This window comes from Limanda limanda, chromosome 4, assembly GCF_963576545.1.
Source record: "Limanda limanda chromosome 4, fLimLim1.1, whole genome shotgun sequence".
Lineage (NCBI taxonomy): Eukaryota > Metazoa > Chordata > Actinopteri > Pleuronectiformes > Pleuronectidae > Limanda > Limanda limanda.
In genome coordinates, this window is record NC_083639.1 from 16,973,769 (window position 1) to 16,991,397 (window position 17,629).

Genomic DNA, 17,629 nt, shown 5'->3' on the forward strand with positions numbered 1-17,629 from the left:
GACATTGCATCAGTGATGGTGAATGTTAATAGTGGAACCTTCAAAAGGGCTACCGAGCTACAATAACAGAAACAGCAGGTTTTACATGTGTGATAGATAGCAAATGTACATGTATTGTAGTAAGGACTGGGTTAAGGTGACTTTTATATTAAAACATCTTTGAAGTTCACAAGGTACAAACATTAATTGGCTAATGATGCATTAGTAACAGCTTCTCACCATCATCATTTCAGACAGAGGAGTAAAGTAATAGCAAATTTGAATCTCTTTAAGTAACTCATTGAAAAGAAAGCAGTGTTCCAGTTTCAGTCATTAAGCATCATGTTCCATTGACATCACTGTCCCACCACATTCGTGTTAACCAGATTGTTGTACATCTTTTTAACAACAGCTCAACTCTCTTTCAACATCTCAAAATGATGCCTGGATAAAAGTCCTTATACAAAAAGACACACCACCTGTTGGCATCAAAAACTGGTTACATCACCTTGGCTGTCATGACATGATTTGCCCTGAGACTGTTCTGTGGATTGGAAAGTACAACTGACTATTCGTAACATAAAACACTATAGGCTAACACAGGTTAATATTGTCTCTAACACGACACCTCAAGCTCCTCGACAACAAGTGAAGGAAATAAATGTTCTACTAATTTTGCAGATAAATGGACACTAACAATACAGTCAAAAATCTGATTGGCATATCTGCTGAAAAAGACCAGATATTGAATCACATAAAGATATACACAATAGGCTACATATGCAAATACAGCAATGTACAGATGGTAATGCAGTGAAGTGTCCACTTGTCACTTGTTTCACCTTGTTACAGTGCAAAGTAATAATGATGTTCTCAAAAGTTGTTTGACAGCAGAACATGTAATATAGCCTACACTTATCCAACAGTAATACTACTTTTTCCATGGAGACTGGATTTCTTTGGCTTCTTAAAAAATATTATTACGTTATTTGTTCTGTGTCACTGTGGCACAGGCACATTTAAACGATGATCAGTTAACCGGCTGGCCATCAAGAGCGATAAATTCCATGCTTCTGTCATTAATTGCTTTAGCCTGTGGACTGTATCTAGCAAACATCTGCAGTTATCAAATGCCTGCTGGATAGGCACTGCTGCACTGACACTCGCTTTGGCCTTTTTTTCTCCTCACTAACACTGGCTGCAGGCGCCTGGTATTCTCGCCATACATGGTTGTCACGATTTCGGACTCTAAGCTGATTTATGAGATTGGTAGTGTTTTAAATTTGCTAAAATTTGTCCCCCTCTCAGAAAGTGTTAAAAAACATCCACACCAGTGACGCAGTTTTCAGTTTGGATATAAACACATCGCGGACATCGCATGATGTCATGAGCACGACCAGGAATGCTGTTTATCAAACCCCCTTTATTGGCTGTAATTTCCAATAAATAAGTATAATGTAAAATTACCATTATCGAGCCGATAGTATATCAAACCGATATATCGTGCATCCATAAATATCTGGTTTGACTTCATCTACAGAGGTTTATTTGGCTTCCTGCACACTAACGTCAGCTACTGGTAAACACCCCTCAGTCACATGAGCCTGTCAGAGCCCTCAGGGATCTCCCCTTATGGATAGGACAAGTCTTTAGCTCTGACATTACTCTAGATATGGTGAGGACTCCCCCCACACCCTGTTGGCTTCTGACTGGCTTGGCTGACCTCAGCCCATGCTGTGATAGTATTCAGTGACATTGGAAACTGAGGCCAGGTGGTTGCACAAGATGAAACAGTACCGGCGATGTGTTGTGGAGAGAAAGTAACACCGTGCCGGCGCCACATTTGAGGTCCAAGTATCAAAGTGCGGCCCAGGCCTTGAGCCAGCTGCACTGTTTTGACCTTACTGAATAATTCAGGTACTATACCTCCATCCAGCAGGGGTGACTGTCAGGCCTCTCGTTCTGCCTAATGACCGGGACTCACCATTTCTGTCATGGAAAGTGTGACGGGTTTTAATTCGGAGACTTCATATGATAATCTCCTCAACCGGCTTAACTTTTCTGCTGAGTTGCTGTGAGCCCACTTTGACAGGAGAAGCATGGTTCTCCAACACGGTGGATAGATTGATCTCCTATGCCAGGGAGAGCATTCGGGCAGAGAAGGGAGTGCGTGGTATTTGTCATTGACAGGACACGAAGCATGAAGCCGTTCCACTTGATGAGTGGCCGAAGTGCTCCATGTGGTCCTGGCACAATCCTGGGCCGTTGCCAGCCACATTCCTCCCTCCTCCTCCCCCCCCTTCCAGCTCACATCCTACCAGACTCTCATTAAGTGCCTTTTTGTTGAGGGATTACAGAGTTTATATTTAACCTCTGTTCTCATTGTCGGTGGACTGTCGAAGCATTCATCGGTGCTGCCACTTCACTTAGAATCCATAGCTGTGTCCATCTGGCGTCTGACTCCCATCAGCGTCTCTACATATTTTCAACCTCTGTCTCCCACAGACGCCTCTCTTGATGTCTCTTTTTCCATTCTGTAAAGCTTTGTCTATTTTTACCAGTGGACCTACTTTCTCCCTTTGCACTCACCAGCTGTAGCTCCATGCAGAACACACAGAGAATTATTGCCTCATTGTTCACGTCATTCCCATCATTATTTTTTTCTGCAATTAGTCTACCTGTTTGAACTCGGTGTTTGTGTCTGTCTATGTGCACAACTGCACGTGTGAACACAAACACCTTTAATGCAAGCACAATCATTATTTATCGTGTGCATGTTCACAGTGATTTCAGGAACATAACGTTCCCTTCATACAGGACATGTGAGATTTGGCAGAGTGAATCCTTATTTGTCACTGACTCATCAAGAGTGCAGTTGTTGGGTTTGCCCTCTGGAGAAATTCACTTTAGCAACTCGTTCATGGAGAAAACACTGTCCGGGTAGAAGAGGTCAGTTGCGTGGAAACAACAGTGTCTATTTTTGGTTTTTAGTTTTGTTTGTGCCTGAGTGTTTGTTTAATCCTGTTGACCTCTGGTTTAGCAACATATGCCCAGACACAAGTTCATGTTTCTGTGTGTTTTGCAGGTAGACTGAAGGGGTTGTCCTTGGAGCATGCCATGCCGGGCCAGGCCAAAGGTGTTGAGCCTCAGGTATGTAAGGACCTCTCTGGACTAGCACTTGTCTGCAGTTCACCCTTGATAAATCCACGGCTCAACAAATGTTTTACCCATAAGCACCGACTAAAACACCATCAACACCACCCTGCTCATCTCTCAACTGCACTGCTCAGTATCCAGGTACAGCGCTCAAGCTCAGGAGAGTATCAGACCGAGAAACAGTAGTAGCACCAAGAGGGGTTTTAAATGTTAACGTTATCAGGGGATGAGAGGTTAATGGCCTCCCACTGACTCTCCTCACTCTCTTATTCTCCTGAGCTGCAGCTCCGGACCTGAATAGTGAGCAGTGCAGGCAGGTGATTGTAGAGAGTTGAAGGAATTGGGGGGGTCTGATTGCTGTGTTGGCTGACATCTGGGAGGATGAAGCACTTATTACAGAGGATAAATGCAGCTCTTTTAGGGTGAAGATTGAGCACCAGATGTTCACTTGACAAAGGGATCGAAATGAGGGCTGAATTAGTGCAGCAAGGGGTGAAGATTTTCAAGTGTCGGGCGGGGGTGGGCGTATGGATGGGCTTCTGTGATCCTCTGACATGTGCACTCTTCCTCACGTGCACACACTAGAACTGCAGTGCAGAGCTGCCAACGCAGCCCACACTGCTCTGGATGAACAGCCAACATTCCTACCCACACACACTAACTAAACCCCGGTCATGCGTTTCTTGACCTACCTCATTATGAATCTCCCTATTGTTTTGTCACCTTTTCTGTAGTGGAGCTTTATGTATTATCCCAATCTACTACTAATAATACCTCATTCATAAGCCCTACCAGGCCTGCTTATATGGTGGGGGAGCCTCTCGGTGCTTCCTCCTACATTTTGATAGCAGTGGGTAGCCTCAGTAATTACATGAGTCATGGCCTGCTTCTTGATCATTAGTTAGGCTATATTGGCTTCAAATAAAGGTATATCGAATATTATCCTTAAAATAGCTCTGACTACTTTGGATAAAGACAATGGAAATATTTGAAGTGTCTAAATGTTCTTTTAAGGCACAGCTGTACAAGCAGTGTCTTGTTTTCTTCCTTGTGTGTTTGCGTGTGTGTGTGTGTGTGTGTGTGTGTGTGTGTGTGTGTGTGTGTGTGTGTGTGTGTGTGTGTGTGTGTGTGGTGTGGTGTGGTGTGGTGTGGTGTGTGAGTGTGTGTGTGTGTGTGTGTGGTGTGTGTGTGTGTGTGTGTGTGTGTGTGTGTGTGTGTGTGTGTGTGTGTGTGTGTGTGTGTGTGTGTGTGTGTGTGTGTGTGTGTGAGTGCAAGTGACTTGAGGTCAGTGAAAACCAAGCCTCTGTGTTGTTGTTGTAACTGTACTCTGTCTAAGAGCGTTATATTACGGTATTATGTTTGTGCACGTGTGTGAGCTGTTTTTCCAAGGATTAATATTCATCGGTGTAGCAGTTAGCCGAGGTAGTGACTGTGTGTCACCACATATATCTGTCTTTCCTATAGGCTTTGTTCGTTCGCCATGCAATCCCATTCTTCTCTGGCTCTCCCATCCTTATAATGATGTGGTCAGAAATATACATAGTGAGACATTGTGCTGTCATCTCTGTAATGTCCCATAGTTTATGGGGTAAGAAGAAGCTGCATCTAGATTTGCTTTTAGCAGCGCACAACAACATGAGTGTCTTTGAAGAGCTTCAGTGTGGAGAGTTACGCCAAAGGCATTCCATTGCGTTTATGTCAGTGTCTAGCTTTGAATAGTATGTGATAAGGTGTATGATTGCAGTTATTTATGTTGACAGAGGTTCGTGTTTATATTTGGTTTGAAAGATGTGCCAGCTGACATCCTGTCATCTCACGCGGGGTGACGGGATGGCTGGAGCTGACACACTTTGGAGGCAAGGACATTTCAAGGATTCACTTGCTATGTTGACACAAACGCATGCTTGCACACACACAACCTTGTAATTCTGTCCTGTGCGGACACTTCCTGGCAAAATGTATTCCCAAGCCTTTTCCTCTTGCCCTAACTATCTCAACCACCTAACCTAGACTCTAACCTAATCCCAATTCTAACTTAAACCTGAAAATCAAGTCTTAACCCTAAAGTAGCTGATTGAAAGTGGGTCAAAAAGTGAGGCCGAAATGTCCTCACACCGTAAGTTCTAGGGTCAAAATGGTCCTCACACACACACACACACACACTAATCATTTATATATTATTAATAAACACAATCTATCCTAACCAAATTATTGTATTGTTTTGGGCCAAACTGAATATAAATAATATACATTCAGTGTATATTGGACAATCCCAAAATGTAGCATATCCATCACTAAATTTAGAATTATATTGTAATTACAATTGCAGAGTTAAACTGAAGAATGTAGTTTAGATGTATGTTATTGTAACTCCTTCAAACCAATGAAATATATATGATCCCTTAGTGAAATACTTCTGATCTGAATAACAGCAGACTATTTTAACATGACTACTGTATGAGAGTTCTGGACCACTCACAAATTCTGTTTGCACCTGTAAGAAAACTCAAAATACAAGAAGAATTTCTACTTCTGAAAAACCTGTCATTGTTTTCTTCATGTTTATGTAAACATCCGCTCATTCCAATTCTCACAAGCTGCACAACTGTTTTTGTCTGAGTAGAATTACTGGGTTCTTTTTGAGCGTGGTCCACATGAGAGGCAGTTGGCCAGACGTTTTCCCTGACCAAGCCATAGTGCTGTTGTGTCAGAGAAGAGACTGTGCTATCTGTGTGGCTTCCAAGAAACTGAACTAAAGAGTGGGGGTGAGCCAACGCACTCTGACCCTCTGCAGCTGCAGAGAGGACACAGCCAAATGGCCATGGAAATGGTCCAGTCCTAGCCTGTATGAGGAGAATGCCGAAATCACAACCACTAATGGAATATGGGTTTGAAGTCACCGTACAATACTTATTTTTCCCGTTTGATACACGCCGCACATTGCCGTCAGTTAATGAAGAGCAATTCTCAAATGCAGCGATAAAATCACAGTGTACATGAGGCATTCAGTCGCAGTTAGCAGTTCCTCGCCAGACCAGAGCTGCATTGTGTCAATGGACTGAAGCCAGTGTTGTCTCTGTCTAATGATTCTAAGAGGTGAACATTCGGACAGCTCAAGCGTGTGAGGCAAAGCCTAAATCCAGGAAGTGTGTGACATCCACATCCCTGTTTCCGATACAGGGTTGTTGAGCTTTGCGGTTTTATAAGCACTCCGTTAAGTCAGTGATTCACAAACCAGTCACAAACCGCTGAACCAGCAGATACTAACAACATAACCTTATATAGTCTAACAGAAGCATTGTCATTCCTATAGATCTTTTTTTCATCTCCTTAGCAAGAATGTACACACTGTGAGGGAGAGCGTCTCTTGCTCCTGGCAGAGTTGTGCGTCTGAATGATTGGATAACTAAGTCCTTTCTGTCCCCTTTCCTCTAAGCACTCACAGTATTAATCCCACCCTCCTCTCCACTTTGTGCCTGCTCCACAGACGTCTGTCAGTTGCCAACCCATTTTCCTTATCTACCATCTTCCTCTTTCCTGTCCTGCCAATCAGATTTCACCCTAGCTAGGCCATATCTTCTTCACTATCTCAGAATCACAATTCAAAGTTAACATTTGCATTAAATATGATATAAAACATGGTTATGTCTGTACAACTACTGCTCTCGTCTCCAAGTAAAGCCTAAGCATCACTTGACTGTGGATCAATCCCTAAATACAGCTCTTGAAATAAGCTTTACTATATCAGATGTATTGGGATATTAAACATACAGTATTATCAATTTTTATTGAAAGGCATCTGATCATTATGATTATAGTTCACCATTGTATCTCACCAAAGTTGATCCAGACAGAGGGACACTGGAGACACCGATTTAAAGAGGGCACTGGGATATTTTGGGGGCTGTACATCTCATTTACATATTCATTAGGCCAAAAACCTTTTTATTATCATTCACATGAACTTGTGTTTCCCGTCTATTTTCCATTTCCTCTCCCTTTGTCATCTTTTACCTTCCAGTTCAGGAGGGGACCAGATATATCAGACAGGAAACAGTTCCATGATGGCCTCATACTGACCCCACATCCATTGCTTGGACATACACACATCCATTGTCACACAGTGGGGAAGTCTTGACCCTTCTTTAAACGTCAAAGTTCTTAGTTTTCTACAGGCTTTAGTGCAAGCGTCTTCTCTTGTCATAAGTGCAGACTAAATATAGGGAATACAGTTGTGTCGTTGCAGAGATAGACAGGAAGGGTCACCAGGACTTGGCTGGTAGCTGCAGCAATTTGACTTCTTTATGCTCATTGTGACCGCCACCGAATTGTTTCCCCTCGGCGTGATCCCTGTGTTTATTAGTCTCTTGTGCTGTGCCTGGAGCAGATCTTGTTTATTTATAGCTACTCCCCAGTCTTTCCAACAGCATATGATATTTTTAGTAGGGCTTAGGGTATGTGTTGTCCCAAGGGGATTTGGTTTGTTGGTTTATCTGCTGTGATGTGATGTGAGGCGATCAGTCTGGAAAATGACCCTGAGATCACCACACAGGTGAGATTAGCCTTTTTCCACTGTGCCCGCGCCAGGTGCTTGAGCCTTCCGAGGTAGCGTGTTTGTGTGATCGCATAAACAATGCAGTTTTGTTTGTGTTTATTGTTTTTGTTTGTTTTCTATGTGTTTCTCTGTTTCTACCTGTCTGCATGTGTGATATTCATGCTCTCTATGGGGTCTGGGCACATGAAAATGAGTCACCTTAACGCACACATCTCCTTGGTTGCTGCATTAATTGGTCCAGTTAAATCCGGACCCATGCCACCTCATTCAGATTATTTGTCTCCTCCTAAATCTTTTAAGGCTCTTGCAGGAGATAAGGTCAAGTGTACAAAAACACACAACAACTCCCAGAACCAAGAAAAATAATGAGCATATGTTAGGGGTTGGTTTTAGGTGTGTTTATTGAAGTGAGACCCATGTTATAGGCCTATGAATACACAAATGTTTTGTGTGTTTGTGTATGTGTGCTCTTTGTTACTTTGCCCTACACACATCCCTCTAATACCTCCATATCTTCAATCTGTTTTATTTCTAAACTCACTCACCACTTCCATATTAGTCTCCTCCTCCTCCAATCAACATAGCCCCACAAGGGCAAAAGAAAAGCCTCACCCACCCACCCTCACTCCCCTCACCCTCACCAATCAACTCACCATACAAGTCCTTTAAATACGGATAGGACATTTCTGGGGCGCCTGCTCGTGCTGTAAAGCCCTCTGGAGCTGCTGCGGCCTTGATTCAATATAACATCGACCCCATTTGATAACCTCAGAGACAAAGTTGCTTTTGCTCTCTGTCCTCTTTGCTGAACTATTAGTGTTGAAAGTTAAACGCTCACAGATTAAGTCTCCTACGTGAGGGTTTTTTGTAAGCAACATTAAGAAATTAACAGGAACTTGGTGGAAGGACATATGGGCCAGGGAAGATCAAATAATTTATTTTTCAGTTTATTATACATAGATTTATAGATAGGCATTTTTCATTCCCATTTCAGTCAAGGTCATTGCTTTCACTTCATTCTCCCTCTCTTCTCTCTCTCCGTGTTGTTTGCTCTGGATAATTTTTTTCAGTTTTGGCTACTGTATTATCGTTACATTTCAGGATTGACACTTCATATTCGATTTGGTTATTGTACTCATGGTTGTTAAAGCTTGTGTCAGCTGTTTTGTGACATGCTTGCTGATGTGGATTCATCTGAGTTGAAATACAGATTTGTGAACACAGGGAGTTATAGTGACAGAAAAGAGCTTTCTCAGCTGAGAACAAGTGGGGCGTTTGACCTCTGCCAAGGAGGTTAAAGCCGTTTTCAGATATGACATGCGAAAAAAGTCCGGAGAATTGGGTCCGGACTTCTCCTGCAGTTTGATTTTCACAAATGGTTACTTAGTGGGAGGTTCTCTGCACAGATGCGTTCACAACAGCAGCGAATCCTCTGCATCATTCAGTCGAGGGGTGTTGCAGCAGACAGAGGCAGGACATAATTCCACTGCAGAGATCACATGATTTTGTTTACAACATATCAACACTGTTGTCGGCTGTTATCACCACAAACTGTCTTGGCATCTTTGTCAGTGTTTTCTACGTGTATGACACCGCTTTTGCAGGGTATGTGTAGGACGTGCCAAGGAGCTATAAGGACTGACCCACTTCTTTACCTTTAGATGTGTTTGTGTGTTTGTTTATCCCCAAAAAAACATGTGTGTTTACGTGTTGCTATTTTCTACCAGTTTGTCATGGCCTATTTTATTCTTGTTCTCCAAGAGGATTAGAGAGATTAGTGCTGGGCTTTCTGACTCTGTTCCGTGTACAGCCAGCTACTGTACTTTATGTAAAGTTAAGTACACATGCAGTTACATGTACTTGTACACAAATGCAGGTATATACAGGGATGAATTCTCTGTGTGTTTCAGTTATAATACAATTTCCACTCATCTTTATTGTAGTTTCCTGCAAGTAGTAAAGGTAGACTCACATGAATGAAAGGAGCAGTGAGTAAGTGGTTTAATCGGATGTCATTTTGCCTGCTACAATAATCTGTGTCGGGAGTCAGTGAAGCATTACATGCTCCACTGACTCCTCTATTTGGCAGTAGTCATATAATCCTGTTGGGTGTATGTTTATTAAGTTCAGTGTATTATTGAGTCTAGTATGTCCTTTCCTCAGCCTAGATGTCCTCACTGTGCTCACTTCCTGCTGTACTGCATAAAGGTGTCTCCCTTTGTGAGCTACATCCCAGCTCTGCTGCCATTCTTTCATAATGTTTCCTTTGAGTATTGTTTTTGCTGCTTAGTAAGTGAAATGTTAATGACTTCTTTATGATGTATTGCTTGCTTAGCCAATAAATCCACCCCTTCATTGCCCTTTATTACTCTGTGTGCCGGTATCCACATTAAACTAGTGACAATATTAATATTTCCAGGTCTATACAGAATGTCAAATATCTCATTAACTAAATCTGGCCTACCTTTAGATGATAATTACTTTAAAGGGATAATTCACCCAAAACGTATAATTCACTCACTATCTTCTCACCACTATGCAGATGGTGGGGTGGGTAAAGTGTTTGAGTTCACAATACACTTTTGGAGTTTCATGGGTAAACAGCGTTGCAGCCAAATCGATACAACTGAAGTATGTGAAAACAACTTCTTCAAATGCAAAAGAACCACAGAACAGACAGCGCATGCCTCCATGCTGATCCTGTGGTGACATTCAAATGGAATGGAGGAAACCATATGAGTTCTCACGAGTTCTTGCAAGACAAGATCAGCAAGTTACAGCTGCAGTAACTGCAGCTATCGAGTTCCCATTTGACATTTGGAGAGCACCTTGTGTATAACTTCATTCCATGTGAGCCGAGCATTGAACCACACATCCAAAAACCTGAAGACTTTCACTTGCTTTATTCTTTGTCCATACATATTTAGCTCTATCCACACCTCTTCTTCTAGAGAAATATGAATGCTTTAGTTTTTCCAATGAGAACTTAAAGCCCCATGAATATGACAATTTTACCACATTAATTGCCCCTTGTATTTTCCTCATATTATGCTTAATATCCCTTCCCCTTACCCACAAGGCTCCATCGTCATTATTAATATTAATCATTAATCATAATGGAAAACAATATTGGACTAATGACCCTGCCCTGAGGATAACCATTTCCCACCTTCCTGATTAAGCTGTCCCAACTCGTACTACTTCTTCTGTGTTCGGCTTATTGGTGGATGGCCACCAACGTCAAAGTGCATTACTACCATCCACTGGATCTGCCTCTTCTTCCTCACTGTCGATTCGGTAGGATCAAAAGCTTTTAAAAGGTTTCTCAGACACTGTTGGAACGGGTTCACCTATGATGTAGAACCTATGATCTATATTTAAAGTGATCTTTATCTGTACCTTGATGTTGGTTGCCACCCACCAAGCTTTAGCTCTAGCTAAACATTAGAGGCCCATCTCTGCTCTGTGGTTACTATCACAAAGATGGGTCCATTATATTACAGAATATTATTTCAGATTTATTAAGTAGGTTTAAACTTTAAAGGGCATTGTGTTGATTTCCAGTTTTTAACATTAACAGCATTTATGAAACAAGATATATTTTGGCTGCTCGAGGAAATTGTTAGGCAGGTATGCGATAGACTTGAACAAAAATGGCCTGTGAAAACTATGCATTCCTCCTCAGCTTTAATGTTGCTGTCATTAATCACAGGCTGCCAAAAACGGTAGACTCCTTCACGCCAAGTCATCATTGTGTTTAGATTTGACTTGTGTGTTAGTGTGTTTTTCACTCCCCCCACATCATGAAAACACACTGCTGCTTGTTCTGTCAGGTTGTTAAAAACTCTGCTGTCACACAGACAGAAAAACAGCTGAGTTCCGGTTCATGCTTCCTCCTGGTTTTGAAGCCCCTCTCCCTTCCCCCCCCTCAGACTCACCCCCTCCCACCACCGTCTTTGTTTGCTTGCTTCTTTCACTCGAGGTGTTACCATCACAGACTGTGGTTACCACCCAACAACCTGCTTTGCGTGCTCCTGATTGGTGGATGTCCTGTAACGGGGCGGCGCCACGCCAGGCTTGTGAGGTTCTCTCAGCTGTGAGAGAGCATTCTGTGTGCAGCCGAGCACAGAGCAGGACCTGCCTCTGTTTGCTCTATCTGCTGCAGAAGCTCTAGTCCCGACCTTAGCTACAAAGGCAGCGCCACCCGAGCAGAGAAAGGGGATTAAAGACTCCGCTGTATCGTAGCTTGCATGGGTCGCTCCTATTTCCCCCCCTTTGTTTTCATCCAACAGAACCACAGCACAGGCATAGCAGATCTCCACAACACCGGCCTGTGATACCTCCTGGGGACACCTCGCCACCTCAAAGCAGGATAACCGGACTCGTCTTCTGCGGACATGCAGAAGACGAGCAAGTATGCGTCTGCGTATACCACATAGGGGAGGAGGCTCATGCCCGCGGTAGTGTGGTCAGGGCCAGCGGAGGATGAGCCCGGCCGTGGAGGAGCAGGCCCGGGAGGACAAGGAGAAGCAGCTGAACCAGCAGCAGCAGCAGCAGCAGCTCTACATGGAGAAGGGGGTGATGCTCGAGCCCTTCATCCACCAGGTGGGGGGGCATTCGTGCGTCCTGAGCTTCGGGGAGCAGACCATCTGCAAGCCCCTCATCCCCCGAGAGCATCAGTTCTACAAGAGCCTGCCTGCAGAGATCCGGGAGTTCACCCCCCAGTACAGAGGTAATGACAAACAGTCTGTTTTCTGTTTCTCCTCTTAGCGGTGTGGTGTTTCTCTTTCTCTTTATTTCCCTGCTCTGTGGACGTTGTAGACTTGCTCTGCACTTTTGTCGGTTGTTTGTAAATGTAGCAAACAGAGCTCCATGCTCCTGCTCGGCTGCTTTTGCCAGGTTCCTTCCTGCATGTACCAAACTGTTCCACAGGAGGGCGCTGCAGCTGCGAGTGGCCACTCTACAAACAGACCACCTGCTTGTGGTGTCCTGTTTGTCCTGTACTAGCACAGGTAAATCAGGAGGTCAGCAGTTCTCTTTCCTGGTGCACAGTCAGCATGATGAGAAGAATGAAGAGACTCTTCCTCGTTTCCATCCAGGAATCCAAAGAGCAGTTGGAGATAGAGATGATTAGATGAACTGAAAAAGAACAACATAAAAAAACAGACTCACCACCACCACCACTATATTGGATATTTAAAATGTGAAGAGCAATGAGTGACATTAGATGTACTGTTGGACCTGTTACTTTATCTAAACACACCACACAAAGAACCGTTTAAAATCCACCATGAAGTGGAAGGCTGTCGTTTAGAATTTTTTTAAAATATGCCGGATCCTAAGAAGCCCTGTTTTCTATGTGTGCCCTGGTGAGAAGGGAAAGTTGATTCCAAGTAGTCACATTCCTCCTAATGTTCTAAAAAGCCTCACTTCTGCTTTGCATGCTCACCTCCAGAATACACCACAAATATGACTGATCATGGGATAACATTAAAAGTCATATCTTTTCTTTTCCATGCTGAGCCAATGGATTTCTTTGCCGCACCAGGGCTTTTATTTCCATGTCAGCATTTTTCACCTCTGTATTTCCGTGTGTACTTTCTCACTCCTCTCCTTCAGCAGTATTATGTGACACTGTAATGAAGAGTGCAGAAGGTTTATCATACAAACAAGTGGGAAACATGTGAAAATATTAATATGCTATTGGAGTTACTTTACTTTGATGTGGAGTATTCAAGAACTTTTCTTCTGTTGGCATCACATTAACATAACTTTTCTTCTGTTTATGTAGGGCTGGTGCTTTGTGATTCCTATTTGATATATACAAATATATGTATTTGTATGAGGCATATTCATTGGTTACAACCTCAGTCAGAATTATGACTGAAAATTCTTGTGCAATTTGGTTTTGGGCTTTTAATTATTCTAACTTACTGTATGCTTCTTAGCATTAAAACCTGCTTATGAGAGCAATATGTGTGTCTCTGTGTATTTTATATTTTACCAACTCTTCCTCTTTTTTAAGTCTTTCATTCTGTCCTTTCTGTCCTATATTTGAGCACTCAGTTTCTCTGCCCTACTCTCTTGTCACTCAATACTTGTACCTGAATTGTGCTTTAACTTTATCATTCTCTTCGCTGATCCATGACACAGATGTCTAACAGTTATCTCTCCATCTCTATCTCAGGTGTGGTGTCGGTGAGCTTCGAGGAGGATGTTGAAGGGAACCTTTGCCTGTTCGCCTACCCCCTCATGAGCGACCCAGCAGGAGAGCAGGAGAACAAGGACTGGTCGACCGACTGCAAGCACAAGAGCCAGCTGATAAAGTGGGGTAATATGGTGAAGTCCTCACTGCTCATGGACATTAAAGATGACCGAAGCCACCACGCACACAAAGACGAGGACAAGAGGTGAGAACGAAGGCGAAAATGCAGATGGCAGCAAACTCAGGGATTTTGTAATAAAGTAAAGGAACTAGTCGATTACAAGCAGGATGAAAGTTAGTCACTTTCCCGCTGAAATTCTGATACTAACAGATATTGTTAAAGCTATTGAAAGTTTCCCAAGAGTTGTAAAGCTGTTGTCTGTAGACTCACAGCAATTGACTGATGATGCACAGTTACTCACACATATAACCTCAGGCAAAACAGGCTCTGAATGCAGTTAGAGGCTCCTCCTTAGCCCTGTTAGCCTCAGGGAGGTTCACAGCCTCAGGGTTACATAACTGCAAACTTAAGGAAGATGAGGTTTGTGGACAGAGGATGACAGTGAATAAAAGTCTCTATTGCACCTGGCTGCCCTTCGTATTTGATATAACAGTCTAGCCTCAGTTCCCCCCCTCCCTTTCTGCTTTGTATGTAAAACTAACAAGGATCTCTCTCCCTCTGACGCGCAGTGTTCACAAGCTGCAGGAGGATGTGGACCTGGCATGGCTGCCGCAGGCCGGGGTTCTCCCCTCCAGTCAGGAGCACCCTCACAGTAACGCTGTCCCGCAGCCCAAACACAACCCCTGGAGTCTCAAGTGTCACCAGCAACACCTACAGAGGATGAAGGAGAACGCCAAGCACCGCACCCAGCACAGTATCCTTCACTGACAACTACGCTGCTGTGGTTTCTCTTTTTATTCTTTATATTCAGATTTTAAGAATCCCAGTTGAAAGAGTGAAGAGTCATTTTGCAGTGGGATCTGGTCAAAATACATGGCACCGAAACACCTTAAAACCTGCATATGTATTTAAAAAGTGGTTAATTAGTTGTACCTGAAGCCAGTTAACTGGAGAGTTATTGTCCTGTAGGATACTTGATATCTCTGTGATTTGCTGCCACAGATTTGATAATAGCATATATGCAAGTGTAATGGATTAGGGGAAACACTTAAATAGGTGTTGATCTTTTTAATCCGAGTTATTTATTTTAAATTCTGATTTAAAGATATTATTGTAGAAGAGTTGCCATTGGTTTTTCGACTGTTTCCTCCTTGACTCAGCTTCCCAGAATTCATCCTGCTAGAGAACCTGACATGGAAGCACAGAATGCCGTGCGTGTTGGACCTGAAGATGGGCACGCGGCAGCATGGAGACGATGCCTCGGAGGAGAAGAAGGAGATGCAGATTCGCAAGTGCCAGCAGAGCACTTCAGCGTCAATAGGAGTCCGTCTGTGTGGCATGCAGGTGGGCTTCAAACCAAGAGTGATCTCTGGGTTCATGGTACTGCCTTAAACATATAGATTTACCCTCTGGGAAAGTGTTTAGTTTATTTAGATGAAATCAGCTATACCAGCACAGAATAGCTCGGCACAAACACCATAAAAAGGTTTGTTGAGACCATGTGTTCTATGAAGAAGTAACCAGCAACAAAGATCTGGAAATATCGCCATAAAGATTAATCTGTTAACCATCTTTAATATGACATATTCAGATCAAACCCATTTTATATATACTGTAAATACTCACAAAAGGACAAAATTCTAAAGTTTAAGAATGAGTGCCAGGAAAACAGCCAAGTTCACACAGTACTTTCAGTATAGTTAATCATTTTTTCTTTTCTAACTTCATCTTTCTCCATTTTTTTCAGGTGTACCAGTCCGACACGGGCCAGCTGATTTTCATGAACAAGTACCACGGCCGTAAGCTGCCCCTGCCTGGCTTCAAAGAGGCTCTGTTCCAGTTCTTCCACAGCGGACAGCGTCTGCAACATGAGCTCCTCTCCCCGGTGCTGCTCAGGCTCAAGGAGATGCAAGCTGTCCTGGAAGCCTGCGAATCCTACCGCTTCTACTCCAGTTCTCTGCTCATTATCTACGATGGCGCGCCCCACCGTAAACATACGCGCCGGCGCTCTAAGGTTCAACACTCTGACGGAGAAGATGATAATGAGGAAAATGAGGAGGTGGAGGCTGAGCCCGAATTGGATGAGCTGGAGGAGGAGGAGGAGAGCGAAGTAGCAGGTGCGCTTGGTTTCCCCTACGGCCCCTCGGCGTCTAGTGACATCGGCAGCAGGTGCTCCAGCAGCAGCAGTGAGAGCTCGGATGTCAGCGTGTCCCCCTCGGACCCCCTCGGCCCCGTTGTGGATGTGAAGATGATAGACTTTGCCCACACCACCTGCAGACATTTCCCGGAGGATAGCGTGGTGCACAAGGGCCAGGACAGCGGCTACATCTTCGGCCTCCAGAACCTGATCACCATCATCTCTGAGCTGGAGAACCACAGCACAGACCGAAGCCAGGCATGACACACAAATTCAGAAACAGAGGGACAATAACACCGAAATGTGGAAGAACCAGACTTTTACTTATAGTCTCTCTCTGTGTGTCTGTCTGTCCGTCTGCCTGCTGCTATCTCTGATCCCAGAGCTGCAGGATCCAGACGATTATTGTTATTATGTAAATGTAATTATGTAAATGTAATGGTCTATGGCCTATGTCTCCTCCCACTCCCCTTCTCCTCTCTTCTCTCCTCTCTTTCCAATTGGTTGTCCGCTCATCCTAACTGGTCAAGCCAGATGGCCGCCCACTTTGAGTCTGGTTCTGCTAGAGGTTTCTTTCAGTTAGAGAGTTAGAGTTTTTTCTCTCCACTGTTGCCAAAGTACTTGCTCATTGAGGAAGCTGTCGGTTTTCTCTATAATTTTTAAGGTCTCAACCTTAATATGTTAAGTGCCTTGAGATAATGGGTAGTTTGATCATGTTATGATTTGGAGCTGATAAATATTTTAATTGAATTGACTACAGAGGTGGAGAGAGATTCCTCCTCTCCTTGTTGTAGCTGTCCTTCGAGGTGACCCCTTTCCCGTCGGTGCTTGTTGACGTTCCTGTCGTGCGTGTTGATCTTCGGGATATGACACACACCTGTGTGTAATTTAGAGCAGCCGTCTATATGACTGAGATTTTAACCATTGTCATTGATCTGTTTTAACCCCCTCACTGTTAGGAAAATAGAGTTGGCAGTTTAAAGGCTGAGACAGAAGAAATGTTTTTGTTATGTCTTATTCCAAAGAAAGTGTCAGCGTTTTGCACACACAAACATGCACATAAACACATTCTGCTGAATGTGTGTTGTTTGGAACGAGACAGGGCTATCTGAGAGAGCAGGAGTTGTATGTGTAGAAGGTCAGTCGATGGGAAGAAAGGTAGTGAGCTCACACTCTGTCATTCTTCTCTTTTACCTGTTCATTCTGCCATCCTTCCTCCCTGTTCATCTTCACTCAAAGAGAATATAATCATATAGTGATCAGAGACAGAGGATATAGTTATTTATTTATTCGACAGTTTCATAAAATAACTAAATTTAAAAAAAGAATGTGGATGGAGTGTAGTACATTCCATATTGTTAATGTTATAATAATGATATTGATTAATATTGTTATTTGACATGTTTGGATACCTCTATCTTGTATATGTCTGTTGTCCACAGGCTGTTGGAGGAGAACATTAAAGCCTTTGCTTTG

The 17,629-nt window shown here is 43.4% G+C and overlaps 1 protein-coding gene across 1 annotated transcript; it reads left to right on the top strand.

Annotated features, from left to right (window-relative positions):
* The first annotated feature begins 11,814 nt into the window (after nucleotides 1–11,814).
* LOC133000622 (inositol hexakisphosphate kinase 2-like) lies at nucleotides 11,815–16,573 on the top strand. Its single transcript, XM_061070568.1, has 5 exons — nucleotides 11,815–12,422; nucleotides 13,878–14,100; nucleotides 14,586–14,770; nucleotides 15,185–15,360; nucleotides 15,764–16,573. The coding sequence occupies exons 1-5, from the start codon at nucleotides 12,176–12,178 to the stop codon at nucleotides 16,415–16,417; spliced, it is 1,485 nt and encodes a 494-aa protein (XP_060926551.1). The 5' UTR covers nucleotides 11,815–12,175; the 3' UTR covers nucleotides 16,418–16,573.
* The last annotated feature ends 1,056 nt before the right edge of the window (nucleotides 16,574–17,629 follow it).

Bases quoted from the DNA above. Each gene is read 5' to 3' on its own strand.
- LOC133000622 (XM_061070568.1), top strand. From the start codon at position 12,176: ATGAGCCCGGCCGTGGAGGAGCAGGCCCGGGAGGACAAGGAGAAGCAG. The intron at 12,423-13,877 runs GTAATGACAAAC...TCTCTATCTCAG, and splicing joins GTTCACCCCCCAGTACAGAG to GTGTGGTGTCGGTGAGCTTC. The intron at 14,101-14,585 runs GTGAGAACGAAG...TCTGACGCGCAG, and splicing joins CACAAAGACGAGGACAAGAG to TGTTCACAAGCTGCAGGAGG.